General features: G+C 37.4%; 2 protein-coding genes across 2 annotated transcripts in view; one reads left to right on the plus strand and one right to left on the minus strand.

The window, feature by feature from the left end:
• The first annotated feature begins 6,273 nt into the window (after positions 1 to 6,273).
• LOC145766931 (intraflagellar transport protein 81 homolog) lies at positions 6,274 to 15,700 on the plus strand. The gene is made up of 14 exons (XM_082578639.1): positions 6,274 to 6,489; positions 6,681 to 6,894; positions 7,241 to 7,300; positions 7,891 to 8,022; positions 8,871 to 9,040; positions 9,488 to 9,605; positions 10,224 to 10,412; positions 10,988 to 11,131; positions 11,574 to 11,754; positions 12,486 to 12,673; positions 12,899 to 13,057; positions 13,702 to 13,824; positions 14,084 to 14,176; positions 14,401 to 15,700. Exons 1-14 carry the CDS (start codon positions 6,329 to 6,331, stop codon positions 14,512 to 14,514), a joined length of 2,046 nt encoding a protein of 681 aa, XP_082434765.1. The 5' UTR covers positions 6,274 to 6,328; the 3' UTR covers positions 14,515 to 15,700.
• Positions 15,701 to 16,050: 350 nt separating this feature from the next.
• The window catches only part of LOC145766925 (uncharacterized), a 38,717-nt gene continuing 35,801 nt past the window's right edge, over positions 16,051 to 18,966 (minus strand). Inside the window, exon 19 of the mRNA XM_082578633.1 lies at positions 16,051 to 17,994. Coding sequence (XP_082434759.1) covers positions 17,349 to 17,994 — 646 coding nt within the window. The 3' untranslated portion in view covers positions 16,051 to 17,348. The remainder of the gene's footprint in view (positions 17,995 to 18,966) is intronic.

An 18,966-nucleotide genomic window follows, 5' to 3' on the forward strand; every position in this document is an offset into this window, starting at 1 on the left:
TTCTTCTGCGCAGTGTGAATATGTAGCCTAGGCAACAAATTTTTTTTTCACAATTTAAGCTGTATTGCAAATGTTCACAATGCTAAAAAATTTGAATCTTTTCCATAACCCCTCCATAAAAATTTCTGTTCTGACTAACCTCGCTTTGACTGAAACTAGCTTGAGCTCTGGTGGCAGAATGAAAAGAGATCGACAAAAGCTGCATTTTGACAATCCAAAACAGGGAGCTCTAGCATGACAAGAATAACATAATAAATTTTTCTCTTTCGAAAAGTAGTTCTATATCAGTTTTTATATGCTCATGTTTGTTAGTTTATTAATTTTCGGCTGGTAATTTAAACCTTAACTAGCATTTTAGTTTCGCCGATCGGATAACAAACCTATAAACAGGCTAAACGAAGTGCGTGCCAGGACAGAGCGCTCGTGAAGCTCAAAGCAGATTCTATTTCTGTTTTGATCTGCCGTCAATCAAACATTCTTTTGTATTCCTACTCCATTGTCGATTGTGTTACTTGCCCTTTGTTAGTTTAAATCTGTCTTCATACAAACACAATTTCGCCGCTTTTAAAGTTCCTTCTTTTGACTTTATGTAATCGCTTGTGATTTCAACGCAGCCCCCACAGCTGGAAGTGGCTAAATTCGGCAATGATCTTGGACACGAGCACCTTATTGTCATTTGTACAGACAAAGTAAAGAAAATTTCACTTTAATAAACCTCACTAGCGTAATTTTAGAACATAAACTCCTAACCAGGTCAGCCAAATTTGCAAAATTGGACTTCGGTACTGTTTTATTATTTTGGCGTAGAATTTATGAATTTTTCCATTAGGTTTCTGTTAAAACAATTATTTCGAAAAAAAAATGGCTAGAAAATAAATGAAAATTAGGTTATGTCCAAAAATATCTCTCAGAACCCTAGTAAGCCAATAAAAGAACGTACTACATTAATACTAATAGGCCTACAACTAAATTATCACGTGATGCGGCTTCGTTTGTTTTGCTATTGTAGGCTTGGCGGCCTGCACAACATAGTAGGCTACAGCACGCGGGTCATGCGGCCAACAAAATCTTTTCATGCGACTCGGGAAATGATTCAATACATTTTAGAAGTGCATTCTGTAATAACAATTTTGTCTTATTAATTTGATTTTAAATAAATACGGATTAAATTTTTTAAATACAACAATGAGATAGCCTAATGTAGCAGCCAACGCTCCTTCTCGGTCACCTTAAGAACGATTGGTTTCGTTTTGTCTCATCTGAATGATATCTGTAATCTCACAGTCGCTTTGTAGAAACGTTGGCAACAATTTTTGCATGCGGCCGCAAAATATCGTTTTTCTCTTTGCACACTTGAACTATTTTGAATTGTGTAGACCTTATCTTGCAATTTTTATTCTAGTGCAGGATGGGCAAAGCATGGCCCACACGGGCAAACCACACTCTTGGGCAAACTCCGGCCTTAAGCAGTGCATGGTCAGTGTCTGATAATATTGCGACAACATAGCTTACAGTAGGCCTACGCCTACACTGTCTGCCCCGATAGCTCAGTGGTTAAGCGCTCAACTTAGATCGTGGGGCGGCTTTCAGGGGGCATATTCTATGGGCGCTTGAGCAACGCATTTCAAGACTGCTCTCCAATCAGCGGCACCTGATGGATGGAATAATTCTCTGGCAACAACACTTCAACAATCGGAAACTTCACTCTGTCAATCTCCGTAACCGGCCCTGCGTCAAGAGCCTCCACAAGTATGCGAAACTACCAGGAATAACCTATCAAGGCTTTGTCAGTCCGGGGATAAAGATTCAAAACCAACTAGCCAACCATTGTATTTTAAAGTTAGTCAGTTTCAACTTGTAGGACCTACAGAACTACGGTAGCGTAGGCCAAGGCCTATGAGAGGGGGTACGGAGAGTATTGCGTACCCTTGAGGGTCCAGGCCTGTGTTTGTTGGGGGGCCCGAAATTGTGGTGTTATAGTTTACGCGGAAAAATGTTTGGTTAAAACCATCCTAAACGACTGATTTTAAGCATAAAAGTTGTTATTCTTTAGTCCTGGGGGCCCCGTAATCTAGCAAAAGGGCCCAGAAAGGGAATCGAATGCTTTGCGAGCAAATTAGGAGCCCAAAGTGGTAATTTAATGCTTTACGTGCAAAAATGCTCTGTTAAAAGCACCCTAAATTAAATCATAAAAGTTAGTTATTCTCCTGTCCTGGGGGGGGGGGGCATAGTGTAGCAAAAGCAGGTTTGAGAAAAACCCGGGCAAAAAGCTCGGGTGTTTTTTTTTTTTTTGTATTTTTTAAAAACTATTTGGCAAAGGTAATTTCACGCTTATTTCACTTCAAAATAAATTTCGGAGTTAGAGTAGGAGCCGGAGAATACTTTCGGAGCAGAACCGGGGCCGGAGTAAAAAGAAGTGACTTCTCGCTTTCACCTCTGCTAGTGCTAGACATGTGGTGAATGCAAAAGTTAATGAAGAAAGGTTAGGATTGGTCAGATGATTAACTTGATTATGTTTTAACAAGATGTTATGTTTGAGCCTTGGTAGAGAGCTTGGCTTGTACCAGATACATATTGCCTAACACTCAGTAACGTTAACGGATTTAACATTAAACACACAAAAAAACATGAAAAAACTACTAAATCCAACGTTTTCGACACCACATAGTGTCCTCTTCAGAAATATTTATAAGCTACATCTAAGAGAAATAAAAAAAATAAATAAAAAAATTTTACATTAAAAATGTAGCCTACAATAAGCGATACTTCTCAACAGCACCATCAACAACTGACACACGAATTCAATGCAGGATACACAAATTGGCGAGGGACAGATCACATGATATGCACATTGCACAACACAAAACACTAAATAATAGTTTTATTGCAGCCTGATACTATTATTGCGCAAAAATGTCTAATTCTGCAGTAAAATGTTGTGTGGTGTGCAATAGGCTACCCCTAAGCAAACATCACACTTTTTGCCCAAGACAAAGGGGGCCCGGAGTGAGAGGGGGGCCCAGAATGACTCTTCGTACACCTAGTGAAAATTTCTCTTAGAGGCCCTAGCGTAGGCTATAGGCCTAGGTTATTTTTGATTTGATAATTAGCTCATGGTTAAATACAAACTGTGCGTCTAAAACAAGATCATTGGGAAACAAAATTAGCAAAAAGAGGCTAATAAAAAATAGCCCATTTTTTTTTGGGAAAGCCCTTCAGTCTCAAATCTTTGCTTTATCAAACCTTTACTTTTCGTTTTTTTTTTATTGGCGTAGTTCCGACATCTTCAGGTTGTTGATTTGGTGTGCATCAGAGTCTGACGAAATAATGAATCGCTACATGAGCAATTGCACAGTCTTCGATTCAATTGCATTTCAATTACACCTTCAAAATTTTAAATTTTATTATAATTTGGCTGTATTCTTCTTTTTCTTCTATAGAGTCTTCTAAATTTGGTTGATACACCACAGATCGATACATTCTTGTGCGACAGTTGTATATTTTATTGAAAGGTCCCACTAGCTGCACAGGGTGGTAAGCTGGGGGCACATAAGAAGATGATCCGGTGTTTGAGGCTTGGTGCCACAAATAAGCTACACGTGACTTATCCCGTGTTGTAGCCTTTAATTACATTGTTCTAATATTTTAAAATTAGGCTACTTCCAAATGTTATCAATTACACATTTCAATTACAACAACTAAATGTTTGAATATCTGTTCATCAATGATTCTTTGCAGTTTGATTTTATTCAAAACAAGTAAAATTGCATTTGATAAAGATTAAGATATCATGCGTGAAATTTACCCTATGTAATTGTAATTTGGACTATATTTTTTTTGATTGATAGTAGTTAATTGATTATATTCAACTTTGGCTAGCATTTCATACAAACAATGCGGTTAGTTTTTCATAGAAACCACATTGAGCCCAATACACTATAGGACAGGTTACCATACCGTGAAACAGCTGGATTTAAGCAAATGCCTCACGAAGATTTTTCCGCCTGACTCCAGTTCTGGATTTTCAGGCTTTGAACTTTTTTTGATGTGTGAGTATGTAATGTACCAATGTATTTGTCGTGATAATTTGAGAAAAAAATAAACCAGTGATTGATTGATTGATTCTATAAATTTGTAAATATCTTGCAATTGAAAATAATTAGGCAGAAAAAACTTAACCGTTTATTTATCAATAATGTTATCACAACTTATGTAAGTTATATCTTTTTATGCTAACTATGTGACTTGTTTTTTGGTTTTCAAAGAATGTTTTTCAGAAAATCTGTGTTTTACAAAAACATAAATAAAAAGGAAGTGGCTATTTTTCCACACTTAATGCCATGGTTACAATCAGGTGTTGCTAGAGTTAAGATTAAAGTTAGGAAGGTAAAGGTAAGGCGTAGAGTTAGGAATAAGATTAGAGTTTTGATCTTGGCCTAGGACAAAAAGAATTCAAAAATACAAGTTTTTGCTTTCAACAGCTTTAAACGTTTCTCAAATTAGGGCAGAAATCCTTTTCTGGCAACACTATTGAGGCTATTATTACACTATATAGTGTAAATATAGCCACAGCCAAATAAAAAATGGCATCCTGACTTTTAAGTGGCATAAAAATAAATATGTCAATGAAAGGTGCATTTATCAGAGTTTGCATGTTGTTGCTGTCACTGGCATTATTTACTACACGTTGTTTTACAGATTGTTATTAGGCGTATCGTGTGGAATTATTCCGTCAGAATGACAGTGGTGTTTGGACTCATTTTGAAATTGAAACAGCAATCACAAAGTGCACTATTGTAATTTTAATATACACAACAATACTACCAATTTATTACACACTTAAAAGTATGAAAACATCATTCTAATAAAAAAAGAAACTGTTTAAGTTAACAAATACAATTTTCAGAAGTGCTTGAAAAAAGTGATCACAAGGACTATATAATATAAACTTTTATGACCAAGAAAAGCACAAAGATCTTGTCTTCACATCTGGCAAATAGTTTCTTCAGACATAGCGTTGCAGTTAATAATAATATAATCATAATAATAAATTTGATGTTGTATGCACTGAGCTGTTTTTTCAACATTCTATTGGACATAATACAGTTGCTGTTAAGTCAGGTTAACACTCTGCGTACATTTTTATAACTAATAATGGCTAAGATGATGAATTGCTAATAACAATAACTATTAATAATATCTAATAACATATGGCAGATAAGCCCTTAGAAGAGATAATGAGAACACTGTAACAGCATAAAAAATACAGATACTTGAAACAGTTTTTGATTGACCAACTTGTGAATAGCACCTAAAAACATTCATGTACTATCGGTACCCAAATTGATTCTAATATTTCTACAATGGCAAAAAATATAATTAGATATTTTAATAAAATCATCACAATTTTCACCTTCAATATTTTATTGACTTGATTTGCTGATTTTTTGTACACTGAAAATGTAGTAGCTTGTAGAATGTAGACAAAGAAGTAGTAAGATAACCTGACTATATATAGTAATTTAAATTTTGTGATGTTGAGGAACAGATTTAAAAACGTTAGTAAAGTATATTCTTATGTTTGGAATGGCTACAAGCTGTATAATTGGCAATCAGCCTAGTTCAAAAAGCAGTATCAAATTGTAAGTTTGTAACCTTAATATTGATGTGCCAGGTAGGCCTACCTACAAAGTTTTTGAGGTTATTAATCTGCACCGCTTACTGATCTCAAAGCAATAACAACAAATTTTTTGTATTGACGCAAAGTTTTTTTGCTTTTGATTTAGTTTAATTACTTATGAAGAATTTTATTTCCACTTGCTTTTCATCAGTAAAAGTTTCTTTTTGTTCACATAAAATTAATTTTACTAGCTTATTGTAGTATCACAGACAAACTTGTCAACATTTTTTTTTTAAATAAAACATACCGGTATGTTGTTCCATTGAATTGTTTTTCTTATTGTACGCTTGTGGGCTTTGCCTAAATACATAAAAACAATTTTTGTATCTATTAGTCTGAACATGAAACATTGAAACAGTGACTGCAACTACATGGTGTTGTTAGAATTTAGATGTTTATTAGAAGACACATCTTAAATTTGGTTTATCAGAGATGTTAATAATTTAAAGATTGTTAAAAATAATTGTTATGCTCAGCTTACCTTGATCATCAGCCATGTGAATACACTTGAGCATACACTCATGTGAAGGCTTGATCTGATTGTGGTTGTTTTTATATTAAATTTTAATTACATATGTTGGTTTCACAGAAAGTGAAGTTCTTATAACCATACAATAGGCTAAGTTGCTTAAGTGTAAAGTCTGCACTATGACTGAAGAAGCCAAACTGATTGTTGAGCTTTTGAACAAGGAACCATTTAAACGAAGCTTAAATTTGATTTCATTTCACTCCTTTGGGCCAGAACAACTACTTCAGTTGTTGAATGATGTTTTTGCAGAGATTGACCCGAGGCATAAAGGAGATATTAGGTAAGTGTAAATGATTGTTTAGTACTGTACTGAACATTGTAAAATTTATTTAATAAATTGTGATTTATGACAGAAGAATTCCATTGAACTGCATTTCATGACGATCAAGATTATTACATCAAAGTTGCTTGAGTTTGTCAGATACATTTTTCAGTTATTTGTAACAATTATGTGATGTTGATATTTTACAGAGATGAGGCTTCTGATACAAGAGCTCACCGAACTTTGATGCTTCTGAAAACCTTAAAGTATCATCCACCTGGGGGTGTTGATGTGTCAGATTTCCGACAAGGAATAGTATTAGGGGAGAAAGCAGTGATTCATCCAATTCTGTTTTATATTCTCACCAATATAAAGTCTTTGAAAACACGAGCTTATCTTGCACGATTTTTGGTCAAGTTATCGGTAAGATTGATATTTTAGTGCATATATAATATATGGTAATTGTTTTACTTTTATATTGTGGTATTTACGTCAATATGCTGTAATATATCTCTCTTTGCTGTAATACTGCTCTCTTTTTATTTGAATAGCTAAAGTATGACAAGTCATTTTATAGAAAACAGATGTTTCTCACCATCGAACTTTATCAAGAAATTTTATATCTTGGAGAGGCAATATAATAATTGATTTTCTAAGCACTTCAATAGATGTTAACAATAAATAACCTTGAATGTACTTCATCTGGAAACTGCATCTAAATGTGCTTTAATTTGTGCTGTGATATGAAGTATTTCCTTACATATGTTAGATTCCGGATGAGTTGCTGCATGATGCATCTGATAAAGACATGCAAGAGGCATATGCCAAGGTATCAGTTTGTTAATTATTTTTACCATAATACCTGTAATGCTTTTATGCTGGTTGAACAGCCTACATCATGTCTTTGGGTTTTTCGTTTTTGGAGTTTTTCTTGATTGCCATGACTTGTGACTGTGCAGATTGATTGTAGACAAATTGAAATTTATTATCGAAACGTTTTCTTTCAAAATTTAACAGTTTGGATCAATGAAATGGCAATGCATACCAAGTAAACAGATCGGCTTACAAGGCACTGCAATTGGTCAAACCCGCAGTGTCTTTTACTGACTGTACTATCAATTTTTTGCCGTGTATTTGATACATTGTGGTTTTACTATATTGATGCAAGAGAAATATGCTTTTCACTGCATTGTTTTTTGTTTCCACTACCTGCCCTGAAGTTTAACTCAAGAACAAAATCAATTTAGCATAATTCAATATATATATCACTAAGTTGCATTTATGACTTTCTAAGTAGACTACTTAATGTCTAAAATGCTGGCATTTACACAACGGTCTTATCTGATCGTTTACCACGGCACTTGTTTTCGTCGTAATAATTAATCATTCAACGCAACTAATGATTATAATTATGAACAGTGCACTGAGCTGCAAGCTCATTTTTCTGGAATTCACAAGGAGCTGACGGAGCTCCAGAAGCAGAGCCATGGAACTAGTGAAGTGAAGACTGATATTAAAACGATGGAGGATGAGAAAGAAAATTTAACGAGGGTAAGGTTGTCTGAATATGTGTCTCTTCGAGGAGTATACAGTAGACAGATGTTCTGCTGTATTGTTTCAATGAGATACTTTAATTCACGCACAATGACACAACACTTGCATTTTTTGGCATCCCTGCAGTTTGTTTCTACTTTGTGACTAGACCAAATTATTTGGTTTTATATTTTAGTGACTGTACAAAAACTTCTTTTTTTGTATACCATGCTGTTCCAAGCTTAGGCGTTCGTGCATACCGTTATTTTTTTTTATTTATTTATTTTTTTTTATCCTCTGACTGACATATTTCTGGTAGTTTCGCATTCTTGTAGAGGTTTTTGACGCAGGGCCGATTACCGAGGTTGACAGAGTGAGGTTTTCCGACTGTTGAAGTCTTGTATCCGGGGAATTATTCCATTCATTAGGTGCTGCTGAATGGAAAGCAGTTCTTAACGTGTGTTGCTTAAGCACACACCCCGAGAGTCGAACCGGCGCCGCTTGATCTTGAAGCTTCTTCGTTCACAAAGTCACGCGCTAACCAACTGAGCTATCGGGGCGGACGAGGTTCTTTCCATTTATCCCGGTATTTGACTGTATTAAAAAAAAAATGTGGTTGTAACGTGAAGATGATCCTTGAGGTTATTGAGGAAAGTGAGACGTTGTTTCCTTTGATCTCACGAAAACTTACATCAAGATAAAACACTGGTTTTTAGTTAGGTGAAGCAAAAACCTTGGTCCAGTGTTTTGTACGATAGCACATGCTTTTAACGTTATGTTAACTTTGTGTATTTTTTCTTTCTGCTATCGATTTAAAGTTGTGAAAGTGATTTAAAGAATCGATCTGAACTGTTGACATTTCTTAGAAAGTAGAAAGAGCACGGAAGAAAGCAGAAGGGACTCCGGACTTCTCTGATGTCCTTCAGGTGGCTCAGAGGATGAGGAAAGAAAAGGAAAGAGGTGAAGAAATTCAACAGAAAATTCAGCAACAAAGAAGATTGATGCAATCAGCTGAACAAAGGCTTCAAAGATTGAAGTAAGAAACTTTAGACAAACCAAGTGACTTCAATTTTTCTTCACGATTTTCATTGATGCAAAGGTGGTTCTGGTTTAGGCAAGTTTTCACATGCGTCTTCCACAATAATTTCATCAATTAGAAGTTTTCCTATCGGCAGAATAGCGATTTGACTGATTTCTGTCACCTTTGCTCTATATTGTTTGTCGCTATTACGTAGACCAATTGAAAGAAGTTCTTGAAAGCAATGACAAGATTTTGCATTATTGGTAAAATCCAGTCATACACGCCATATCAACCACTTTGATGGTCATGATCATGCAACATTTGATATCGGTATTCGGTAGATATCACGTTGTTTCACTCCAAATTTATTCCCTTTGTTCGAAAAACTAAGTAATGTTGGAAGAGCAACGGAACATCAACCGTTTTGGAATGACGTAAACCAACCACGTGACCATTGTACAGGCAACAAGTTTATGAAATGAAGCAAACGGGAACTGACACTTCGCCTGCCGCTCTCGTTGAGAGAATGGAGGAAGATAACCGATTGAACACTTATCTGGTTCAAGAGAAATTACCAAAGGTATGGATGTTTAAAATTTTAATTTTGTTTCATGCTTGAAACTCATGTGCAATTGCGTATGTGCAGTACTAGTTTCGTCACGCCTCTTCAAAAAAAAAAAAAAAAATTCAATTTTTTGGGAAAAGTAACAAAACAATTTTGTGAAGAAAGGGGCGTTCTTCCCGGCTATCAGCACAAGGCTGAGCACTCACTAGTACAGTGAGCAGCTGCGATTCGCCAACCATAACGGTGTAGCTTCCACGCTAGCCATTCAGACCATCCAATCAACAATATGTTTCTCGGCAGCCGATTTGTAGCAATGTCAATTCTTGCTCCAAATCGGCTGCCGAGAAACAAAACAATTTTGGTTCATACCACAGGCTCCTCAAGCTAAACTTGAGCCCATTTCAGGCTAACCATGTTGCTCGTGTATTTTTTTTTATTAGATGGCTAATGGCTTGTTTGAAACTAAGCTGTTATGCCATCTTTTAAATATTTTTTAGACTCGAACTGCTTTGGTATTTTTATGAATATAATACGTTCTTTCATGATTGTTTAAAAGTTAAAACAATTCTTAATATTAAAAAAAAATTGCTTTTTTGGGTTAAAAGCTTGTCTTTTTCATCTTTTTTTTTCCAGGAAATAGAAACGAAGAAAAAAACTTTGAAAAACCTACAACGCATCGGAATGGAGCCGATGTCTCAACGAGATCTATTGGATCTGGAGGAGAAGATTAATGATGCGGTTGGAAGAGTAAATCGACTCGTTGAAAAGAAGATGATGCAGAGTAACCCTGCCAAGGACAAGCTGGCTCTATTTAGACAACAAGTAACTCATTACTCTCCACTAATTTCCAGTCAGCTAGTCCGCCCTCTTTTTACATTGATTCAACGTCTTCAGTCGGTTCCAATGTTATGTGATTCTTACGAAACTGTAATATTCAAAGTTTTGCAGGTTGATTGTTGATTCATACACAGCTCTTGATACAAATTAATGTAAGGCACAAAATGTTTGAATTTCTTGTGGCAGTGTTGCCACGTGGCGTTAGCTAGTATCTAAGGTAAGGTAAAGGCAAGTCCCTGACTTGATCCAAGATAAGAAGATAAGATTCTCAGTATACTAAGCTATCGGCACTATCGAGAGTAGGGTGGCCACTGGCTAGTTCTTTTTTCTCGGCTGCCTTTCCTTCAGCAACCAATTTATTACACCCTGGGTAGAGGTGAGCGGTGCTTTTCAACAACCAGCTTGAGCCGGCAGTAGAACCAGGCTTGTATGATTAGAAAGCGAGCGCCTTATCCGCTGCGCCATCCCACCGCTGGCATCTAAGATCCAGATATTGTTGTCCCTTGCTAATCCACCTCCTTTCATTAATTTTTGCTGTTTTTTGTAACTATTTTCTGCAGGCTTCGATTTTATCTCACAAGAAAGAGACTTTGGCAGGGACTGTCCAGACGAAAAGAGAGGAGCTTTCTACTCTTGAAAAAGAGCTGATGGAGAAGAGAAAAGCTCTTAATGAGCTTGGGGGCCATGTTCTCAAGGGTGATGACGTAAGAAATGTGAAAAAATTTATCTTCGTTTTCTAATTTTTTAGAATTCTTCTATTTTTGTTTGTCGTATCCTGGCTTACGCCTGGTGGTTTAAATTAAATGGACGGGAAGGCAAGGAAGCCAATCTTCGTGTCCACCTTTAGGCATGCCTTTAAGTGTCATGCCGAAGACACAGTCACATGTTCTCGAGTGGTGTCGAACCAGCGCCCTTTCGATTGCTGTTCCAGGCTTTCATCACTCGGCTATGCACATGCAGCCGACATTCTTTTAAAAATTTAAAGTGTTGCGACCGTGCCAAATTTTAAAGTTTTCGATATCAAACACGTTATAACATTCGCGCTTTGTTGCTTCTATCTTTTTCTAGACTTCTGCTATGTTTGTCAAGCATTATTTTCGTTGTGATGGTCAGAAGTAGAAACAAACTGAACTGGTTTTTCTGCAGTACAAAGCTTACGTCGGCAAACTGCGTTCGAAAAATCTTCAATACAAGAAGCACAGGGCAGAGTTGGCTGAGATTCGATCCGAGCACGGCGTTCTGAGCCGCACGGAGGCCATCCTACAGAAGATGCATGACCAAACTAACCGGCGGGTGGTGGCCATGGAAAACAAAAAGGGAGCAGCAGGTAAGAGTTTAGCTTGACATCTGTGAACATATAGGTTCGTTATTGCTAGTTACAGTAGCTTGGGTTATTTAGTTTAGTCGCATTAAGTGTTGTGCTTAGTGTTTGAAGATTTAGAATAAGTGGAAGGCAAAAATGACCAAACTAACCGGCGGGTGGTGGCCATGGAAAACAAAAAGGGAGCAGCAGGTAAGAGTAGCGTCCACCTTCCAGCATGTCTTCCAGAAAACAGTCGCGTGTTCAATGTGAGTGTCGAACCGGTGTCCTTTAGAACGTCGCACGAACGCTCTCACCACTTGGCCACACAGCCGACCTAATTGTAGTAAAGGTCATGCAGTTTAGCTTTACATGGGCCACTAATACTGAACGAACTGTATTCTACCCCACCTTATTGTTCCAGCAATTTGATGTAGACTGTACGGAAGCCGATAGCGTTTGATTTATTTCTTTGTATTTTTATGTTAAATTAACATTATGCTATGCCTGGTGAAGTTTACTCGGCTTTATAGGCATGTGGCATAAGGTGAACTATAAACAAAAAATATATATATCAATTTTAAAGTAATTGTTGTTTTTTTTTTATCACAATGATGTTTTTTTTAATTGATTAGTTTTAAGTAATTTAGTTTCAGTTAGGCTGCTCAGTGCTCATATCTTGTAGGTAGGTCTGCTATTGAAAATAAAAAGGACAGATCCAAAACTTTAAAATTATTTTACAACTTGGTGTCTCAAAGGATTCCGAGATACTCAAGATGAACTTGAAAAAGTATCTGCGATGAAAAGCGGGATTGATGAGATGAAGCATAGGACGCTGGATGACATGTCGGACACAGTTCAACAGCTCCACAATTTAATTGTTGAGAAGAAGACTCTTTTGGCTCCGGTTATCAAAGAACTGCGTCCTTTACGTCAGAAACGCCAGGTCGGTAAAACCTGCGCTCTTTTTACGTTTATTTGAAGTTGAATTATGTGGTAGCAGTGATAAACTCAATTGGCAGGCAACCAACTGAAGACTAGTGAACCCTGGCAGTGGTGTGGTGATACTGTGACAATATTGTTACTTTTTTGTCTGGCGTCCCATCAACATATAATTTCTAGTTTTCTTCTGGAAGCGTAGGTTTGTTAACAAATTCCAACATCTCACCAGGAAATTTCACAAGAATACGAAGAAAGGAAAGCCCAGTACGAGAGCGCGGCCGCAGGTCTGGAGTCGAACCGCTCCCAACTGGAGCATTCGGTCGGTGCTCTCAGGGAGGAGTGCGCCAACCACGACAGCCGGTACCACTACATGGAGGCCATGTGTACGGTGCGTGGAGTTAGATTTGCTATTATTGTTACGGATTTTTACGTGCAGTACGGCAAGTACTAGCTCTTGCTAAAGACACTTTGTACGGTAAAAATAATGATCATTTTTTTTGGATAGTTACAATGATGGGCCGTTTAAGTATATTATGATGTCATTTTCTTGCTTTTCTCCATCCCCAATATGACATATTTTGCCAACGTGTAACACAACATGACGGTTTTGAAATCTCTCCCCCAAGGACATTTTATGATATTTAAAAATGTACGTTGTCTATCACGACACGCCCATCCAAGAAAGCGGCTACTCACTGTGGGTCAATGTTCTCATGGCTTTCTTTCTGAAGAGGTGTCTTAATGCAACTTGTTATTGAGTTATGTTGTTCATAAGGTATTTGCCTTGTTGCACAGGATTAAAACTTTGGATTGTGTTTAGAAAGAATCGTTCTATTCATAACAATAAATACAGAGTAAGAAATTAATCTAATGTTATAGTTGTGGAATAGTTATAGCCTGTGCAAAAGGGTTCATGTTTTAATGTTGATTTTCAGTTGGTTCATAAGCCTACGATTATGATGTATATTCATATTATTCAATGATGACAATAAATATTATCGTTGTTTCTGATTGTTTTCTGTCCTTTCACAGATTCTCCACAGCCAGCTTGATCGAGCTAACAACGAAATGAAATTATACACAAGTGGAGACAAGAAGAAATCCTACAGAGAACTATACAACAAAAAGATACAGGAGCAAGAAAATTTATCAAAGGTGGTCGATTTATGGTGTTTTATATCCTTTAGCTTTATCTGGCTTTTTCGCAATTAGATTTTTAAATTGACAACTTGTGAGAATGCTTGATCAATGCTAACGTTGCATAAAGTGTTTTATTAATTCGGCTGTTGATCCTAAGTTTCTCAGGATTCTTTCTGTTTATCTTTCAATTTTATATCATTCCAAGTGATTGCTGATGACCATGAGTTTGTTAGGATGCCCAATTGCCCATGCTGATATACCGACTTTAATGCAGAGCTTGCGTGACCAGCAGAAGAACGTTCGAGAAAACCACGAAGGCAACACCAAACAAATCGCCATGTGGAAGGATCTGGATGCTCTGCTAGACGTAAGTGATGTAGAAACAATGTTATTGAAAACTCTATTCTTTGGTAAGAATGAAATGTACTGACGAAGCTGCACTTGTGTGGCGTTTAAGATAAATTTGAACATGTCAATTCAGTAACACTCTGTGTTTCTTACCTAGTTTATTCGTTGAAACTTAGCTTGAAGGCTTTTTTATGCACAACGCAAAACCAACGTAACAAGTGGTTAACCTTTAACTTGGCACAGTGCAAGTTGAGGGTGCTGGAACAGCGGAGGGAGGATATGATCCAGCATCGCAACGTTGTGGCTGGAGGGATGGCAATGAACAGAGAAGGAAGCCAGGACAGAATGGTGTTGTGAGAAGCGAATTAGTCGTTTTTTTTACGTTGATTCAGCGTCTGCAGACGTTGAATCTATGTAAAAAACGACTGATTGGCTGCCTGGGGTGTTGTGAGGAGCAATGTCTTTGCTACTAAGGACTGTGATCATTGAAAGAAGTGTTGTTGTTCGAACGGGTTACCTTTTTAAAGTTTCTATCAAATTAACTCATTTAAACTGTACCCTAGTCAGTAAAGTTTGCTATTTATCCTTTCAAGAGACTGATGCGATGTAAAAAAAGGTAACTTTTGCAGACTGAGTTGCAGTGTTGTATTTGGCAGTGAACCGTAGGCTATCGTTAAATGCAATACAAAAATTTGAATAAAAATTATATTTTGTATTTGTGGTTTACAGTCAACAACTCAACATGTCATTTTTAAAACGTTATTTTCCATAATTCATAGCTTTTTCTGAATGATTAGTTTTCTTTCATGTGTGTGGCCATTGGTAGTCCACCCCGTTTACCGTATATCAATTTATAGGTTATCACTTAAAAACCAAAGTGTGTTCACTTTCTTTTTCTGCATAGGTAGTTTTAAATGTAATGAATGTTCTATGTCCAACTCAGTTATTCAACTGTTACATTTTGACATTTTTTGGACAGGACACACTTTGGTATTCTGACATCTGATTGATGTTTTCATGATACGAAAATAGGTCGTATTGTACATACCCTTTATTTTTAGTCCAAGTTAGCGCGGGCCGAGTTTCTTACATGAAACACATAATTCTTTTCTGGCCTACTCTACGTTTGTTCGACTACAGTCGGCCCTTAAGGCTTGCAGTGATTGTATTTGCCACACTTCGAATCTGACAGTCGAAAGACTTAGTTGTTATTGTTTGTTGAAATGCTACTGTGACGTCACCGTAAGTACAACTGCTTCTGTTCGTTTTTGGCTTGCATCTGACGTAAATAAAACTGTTCCTGGTTGTTGACCTATTTGCGATCTGATAACATTTCCAAGTCGCCTGAAATATGACCAAATTTTTTACACTGTTTCAACGTCTGCAGACGTTAAATCAATGTAAAAATTGTTCAATTTGCTGTCAGGGTACGGCGACGACACATGACGTTGAACACTTGGTTTGCCAATTGCCATGCTGATGTTGCAGTTTCATTGTTTTGTCCAAATGCAACAGAATTTTCTAATTACAGTACTTTACTGACCTTCTCCCAACCTTTGAAAGTTTAACGGAAATGCAAGAGCGTGCATGGTGCTCTGGACAATCGTCTTGTGATAACATGCTGAGAAGCAACAATTAAAGTCCACTTCACACGTCAATTGTGCCAAATGCCAGCAAGTAAAATGCACCTTTAAAATTGACTTTCTGTTAACAGCCCAGATAGAAAAATCCGTCATATTTACATTGATTTACAAAGTTAAGCGAAACACAATCCGTCGTAGAATATACTAGAATATTGCCTCGTAAGCAATTTCCACTGTCGTGTGCGACATGTGTTCGCTAACTTCGCTTTGTGCTGTATCCACTACAAAAACAAAACTCGAAAAATGCTTTGCAAAGATTTACTTTTGTTTATTAAAACTGCGTTGCATACCAGAAACCTATTATTTAACAGAGCGCCAATAAAACGCCGAACGCATTGAAATGAAAACACTTCCCAGACGGCAAAATCCGTCATTTTTACATTGATTTAACGTTAAAATGACGGATTTTGTTATCTAGGTTGGTTTTAAATCAGTGAGAATAGAATCAGTGAGAATTTCACCAAAGATACATATACAATAATACATGGCTAGAATGAATAGAAATGCTTCGGCTATGAAAGAATACTGGCTGCTGTCAACAACGGACTTACCCTGTCACGTTGAGCTGCTTCATAATGTTAAACATCTGGTGACGTTTAATCAATGAACAAAGGTAGTTTTTCAGCACGGATATGCCAGTCAAAGGCACACAAAAGACGACATGGCTTCAAAGAGACAATCGTTGCTTTACGGCGTATAGGAAATGTCAATTGAATTGGAATAGTGAAGCCGCATACTCTCCATCGTTTCATGATGGATGTAATTTTTCTGACTGACAACATAAACAAATGCTGCACAACACTTGGCACAGTTTAATATAAGGTCACAATACATCACTCAGCTTACGTTGAAAAACTCATGACTTACCAAAAAAGCCTATGTTGGATTGTTGGTAAGTACACGAAGATGATGGGAAAAAGAAAAATTTAAGGTTTTCATGCAAAGCAAACACCGCTTGGACTTGCTTTTAACGTACAGAACCAGATTAAGCTTGAAAAAAAAATTATATCAAACTTACTACACAGTCATCAGAAAATGAATAAAAATGCTCGTCACGGCAGGTAACTGTGATGCATATTAAATGACTCGGTTTTCATAAATATTCCAGTCACCGAGACAGTGATAAGCGGTCATAAAGTGATCAGCTACAAAATCGCTGTTTTGTGGTTGTTTTAACGTGATTAGACGCTCATTTTATGCAATACATTAACAAAACAATTTGTCACAAGTTTTCGCATGAGTCATGGAGTGTGCTTCTGGCATGGTCTAAGCTAACTCACCGAAACCACAACGAAAACTAGCTCCCGGAACGCTTGGCCATAAATCGCAACATTGCACTTACACATAGTTAGCAATAGGTTGAAGAAAATAAAAAGATTTGAGAAATCATTATTAACTTGCGCGTTTTAACGTGGATTAAAGGTTTCGAATTAATACAATAACAGTCCAAGTCAGAGAGTCGGTCCTTTTTTACGCTGATTCAACGTCTGCAGGCGTTGAACCAATGTGAGAAAGGACCAATTTGCTGACTGGGTTTCCCCTCCAAGATTACAGTGTAGGGGGAGGAGGCGGTAAATCTAGAAAATTGTCAGTTTGGTCTCTTTTTAGGGAACCCATATTTTTCATTGTGTCATACAACAACACATCTGGGGGAGGTGGGGCTGGAAATGCCACTGAATTTCGGACAACAGATTCTTGATAAACGTCTTTAGTGGTCAAAGCTTGGGGAGTATAGAGAGGCAAAGGTGGGGGAACAACGGGAAGTTCTTCCTCAGGAGAACTGTCCTGCATCCCAAGACTTAAACCGGTCTTGGGCTGGTGTTTGACCAGGGGAAGAGACATGTGACGGTGCATGTCAGCACGGGGGGGTGCAGGTGATAATGAATTGCACGGGGTGGACAATTTACGAGGTTGCTGAATACTTTCAGAAGAGCTACTTAGCTTTGTAGTTGGGGCTCGGCGAGGCGGGGGAGGGGGCATGGTGTCGGAGTGCTTTGGTTTTGTATTTTTCTTCTGTGATAAGGGAGGTGGCATGGTGGAGTAAGGATTGCTCCCGGATGGGGTCTGGACTCCGTCGGCGAAATTTCTCTTCGCTGAATTGGATGAAGGCGACACAATCGGATGATGCTGCGGACGAGTACATTCTCTTCCAAAGTTGGTACTGCACTCCTCTTGCTCACCGCTCCAGCTGTGTCTGCAAACCCAGGTAAAGTAGAAAATAATAACTTTCCACTGCAAGAGGAATTTCCCCATGTTTCAACCTACAACCAAGTTGTTAATGAACCAATCAGCATAAGTAGCTTTTTTACATAATAAAATGTTGAAACAGCATAAAACTGAAGTTTTGCTACTTGGTGATGAGCTCTATTCGTTGAATTAAACCCCTATTTATATTTGTAGTATATCGCGCTGTGTAAAATTGCACGTTTAATTACCATTAGTTGAACTGCTTGTCTGGTCGATTAATGCCAGGAGACAGAAGCACATGTTGAAATTGTTCGGATTTGTAACTTTATGGTGAGGCGATAATAAAAAGGAAATTAAAAAAAAGTGTAGAAACATATTCATCGGCTTGTACATGGATAAAATTTGTAACTGAGTCTCAACTTCTGAAACAAGGCTTTCAAAAACGTTGAGACAAGAAGCAATAGCGCTTCTACCTTGCTCAAATGCTGCAGAAATGTTGTAAGTCAACAAAGTCTATCTTGCATCAAAGTCAGTTGCTGACTGAATTGTCACCGGATAACGATACCCGTGCTGCTTTTTATACTGATCACTTAAACAAAGTTGAAAGTGCGTATTTTGTTGATTGGTTTGTGTCACATTATGAGAACGAAGTTTAATATTTTTGACCAGACCATCGACTCCTTTTTACATTGATTCAACGTCTGCATACGTTGAACAAAAATAAGAAGGGCTCTGGTGCTCTAAAAACCTACAAAACATCTTTCAACAGATAGCCAGCCTGAAGAAGTCGTTTAATTAAAATCTTAAAATGCTTCACAGCAATCAATATTTGCGTTATAAATCAAATTGCTACAAGGATTCGTTGGCGAGAAACATAAATGCAAATAGTGCTTGAGCTTAGGTCTGCTGCTGCCCGCGCCAAGAAAAATGAAAGCTAACACTAAAACAGGCTGTGACTCTGTCATGGGGAATGGACAGG

The sequence above is a fragment of the Aplidium turbinatum genome, chromosome 3 (genome assembly GCF_918807975.1).
Source record: "Aplidium turbinatum chromosome 3, kaAplTurb1.1, whole genome shotgun sequence".
NCBI classification, from domain to species: Eukaryota; Metazoa; Chordata; class Ascidiacea; order Aplousobranchia; family Polyclinidae; genus Aplidium; species Aplidium turbinatum.

Excerpts from the sequence above, each read along its gene's own strand:
- LOC145766931 (XM_082578639.1), top strand. The coding sequence starts at position 6,329 with ATGACTGAAGAAGCCAAACTGATTGTTGAGCTTTTGAACAAGGAACCA. Across the intron at positions 6,895-7,240 it reads GATTTTTGGTCAAGTTATCG|ATTCCGGATGAGTTGCTGCA; the intron begins GTAAGATTGATA and ends TACATATGTTAG. Across the intron at positions 9,606-10,223 it reads TTCAAGAGAAATTACCAAAG|GAAATAGAAACGAAGAAAAA; the intron begins GTATGGATGTTT and ends TTTTTTTTCCAG.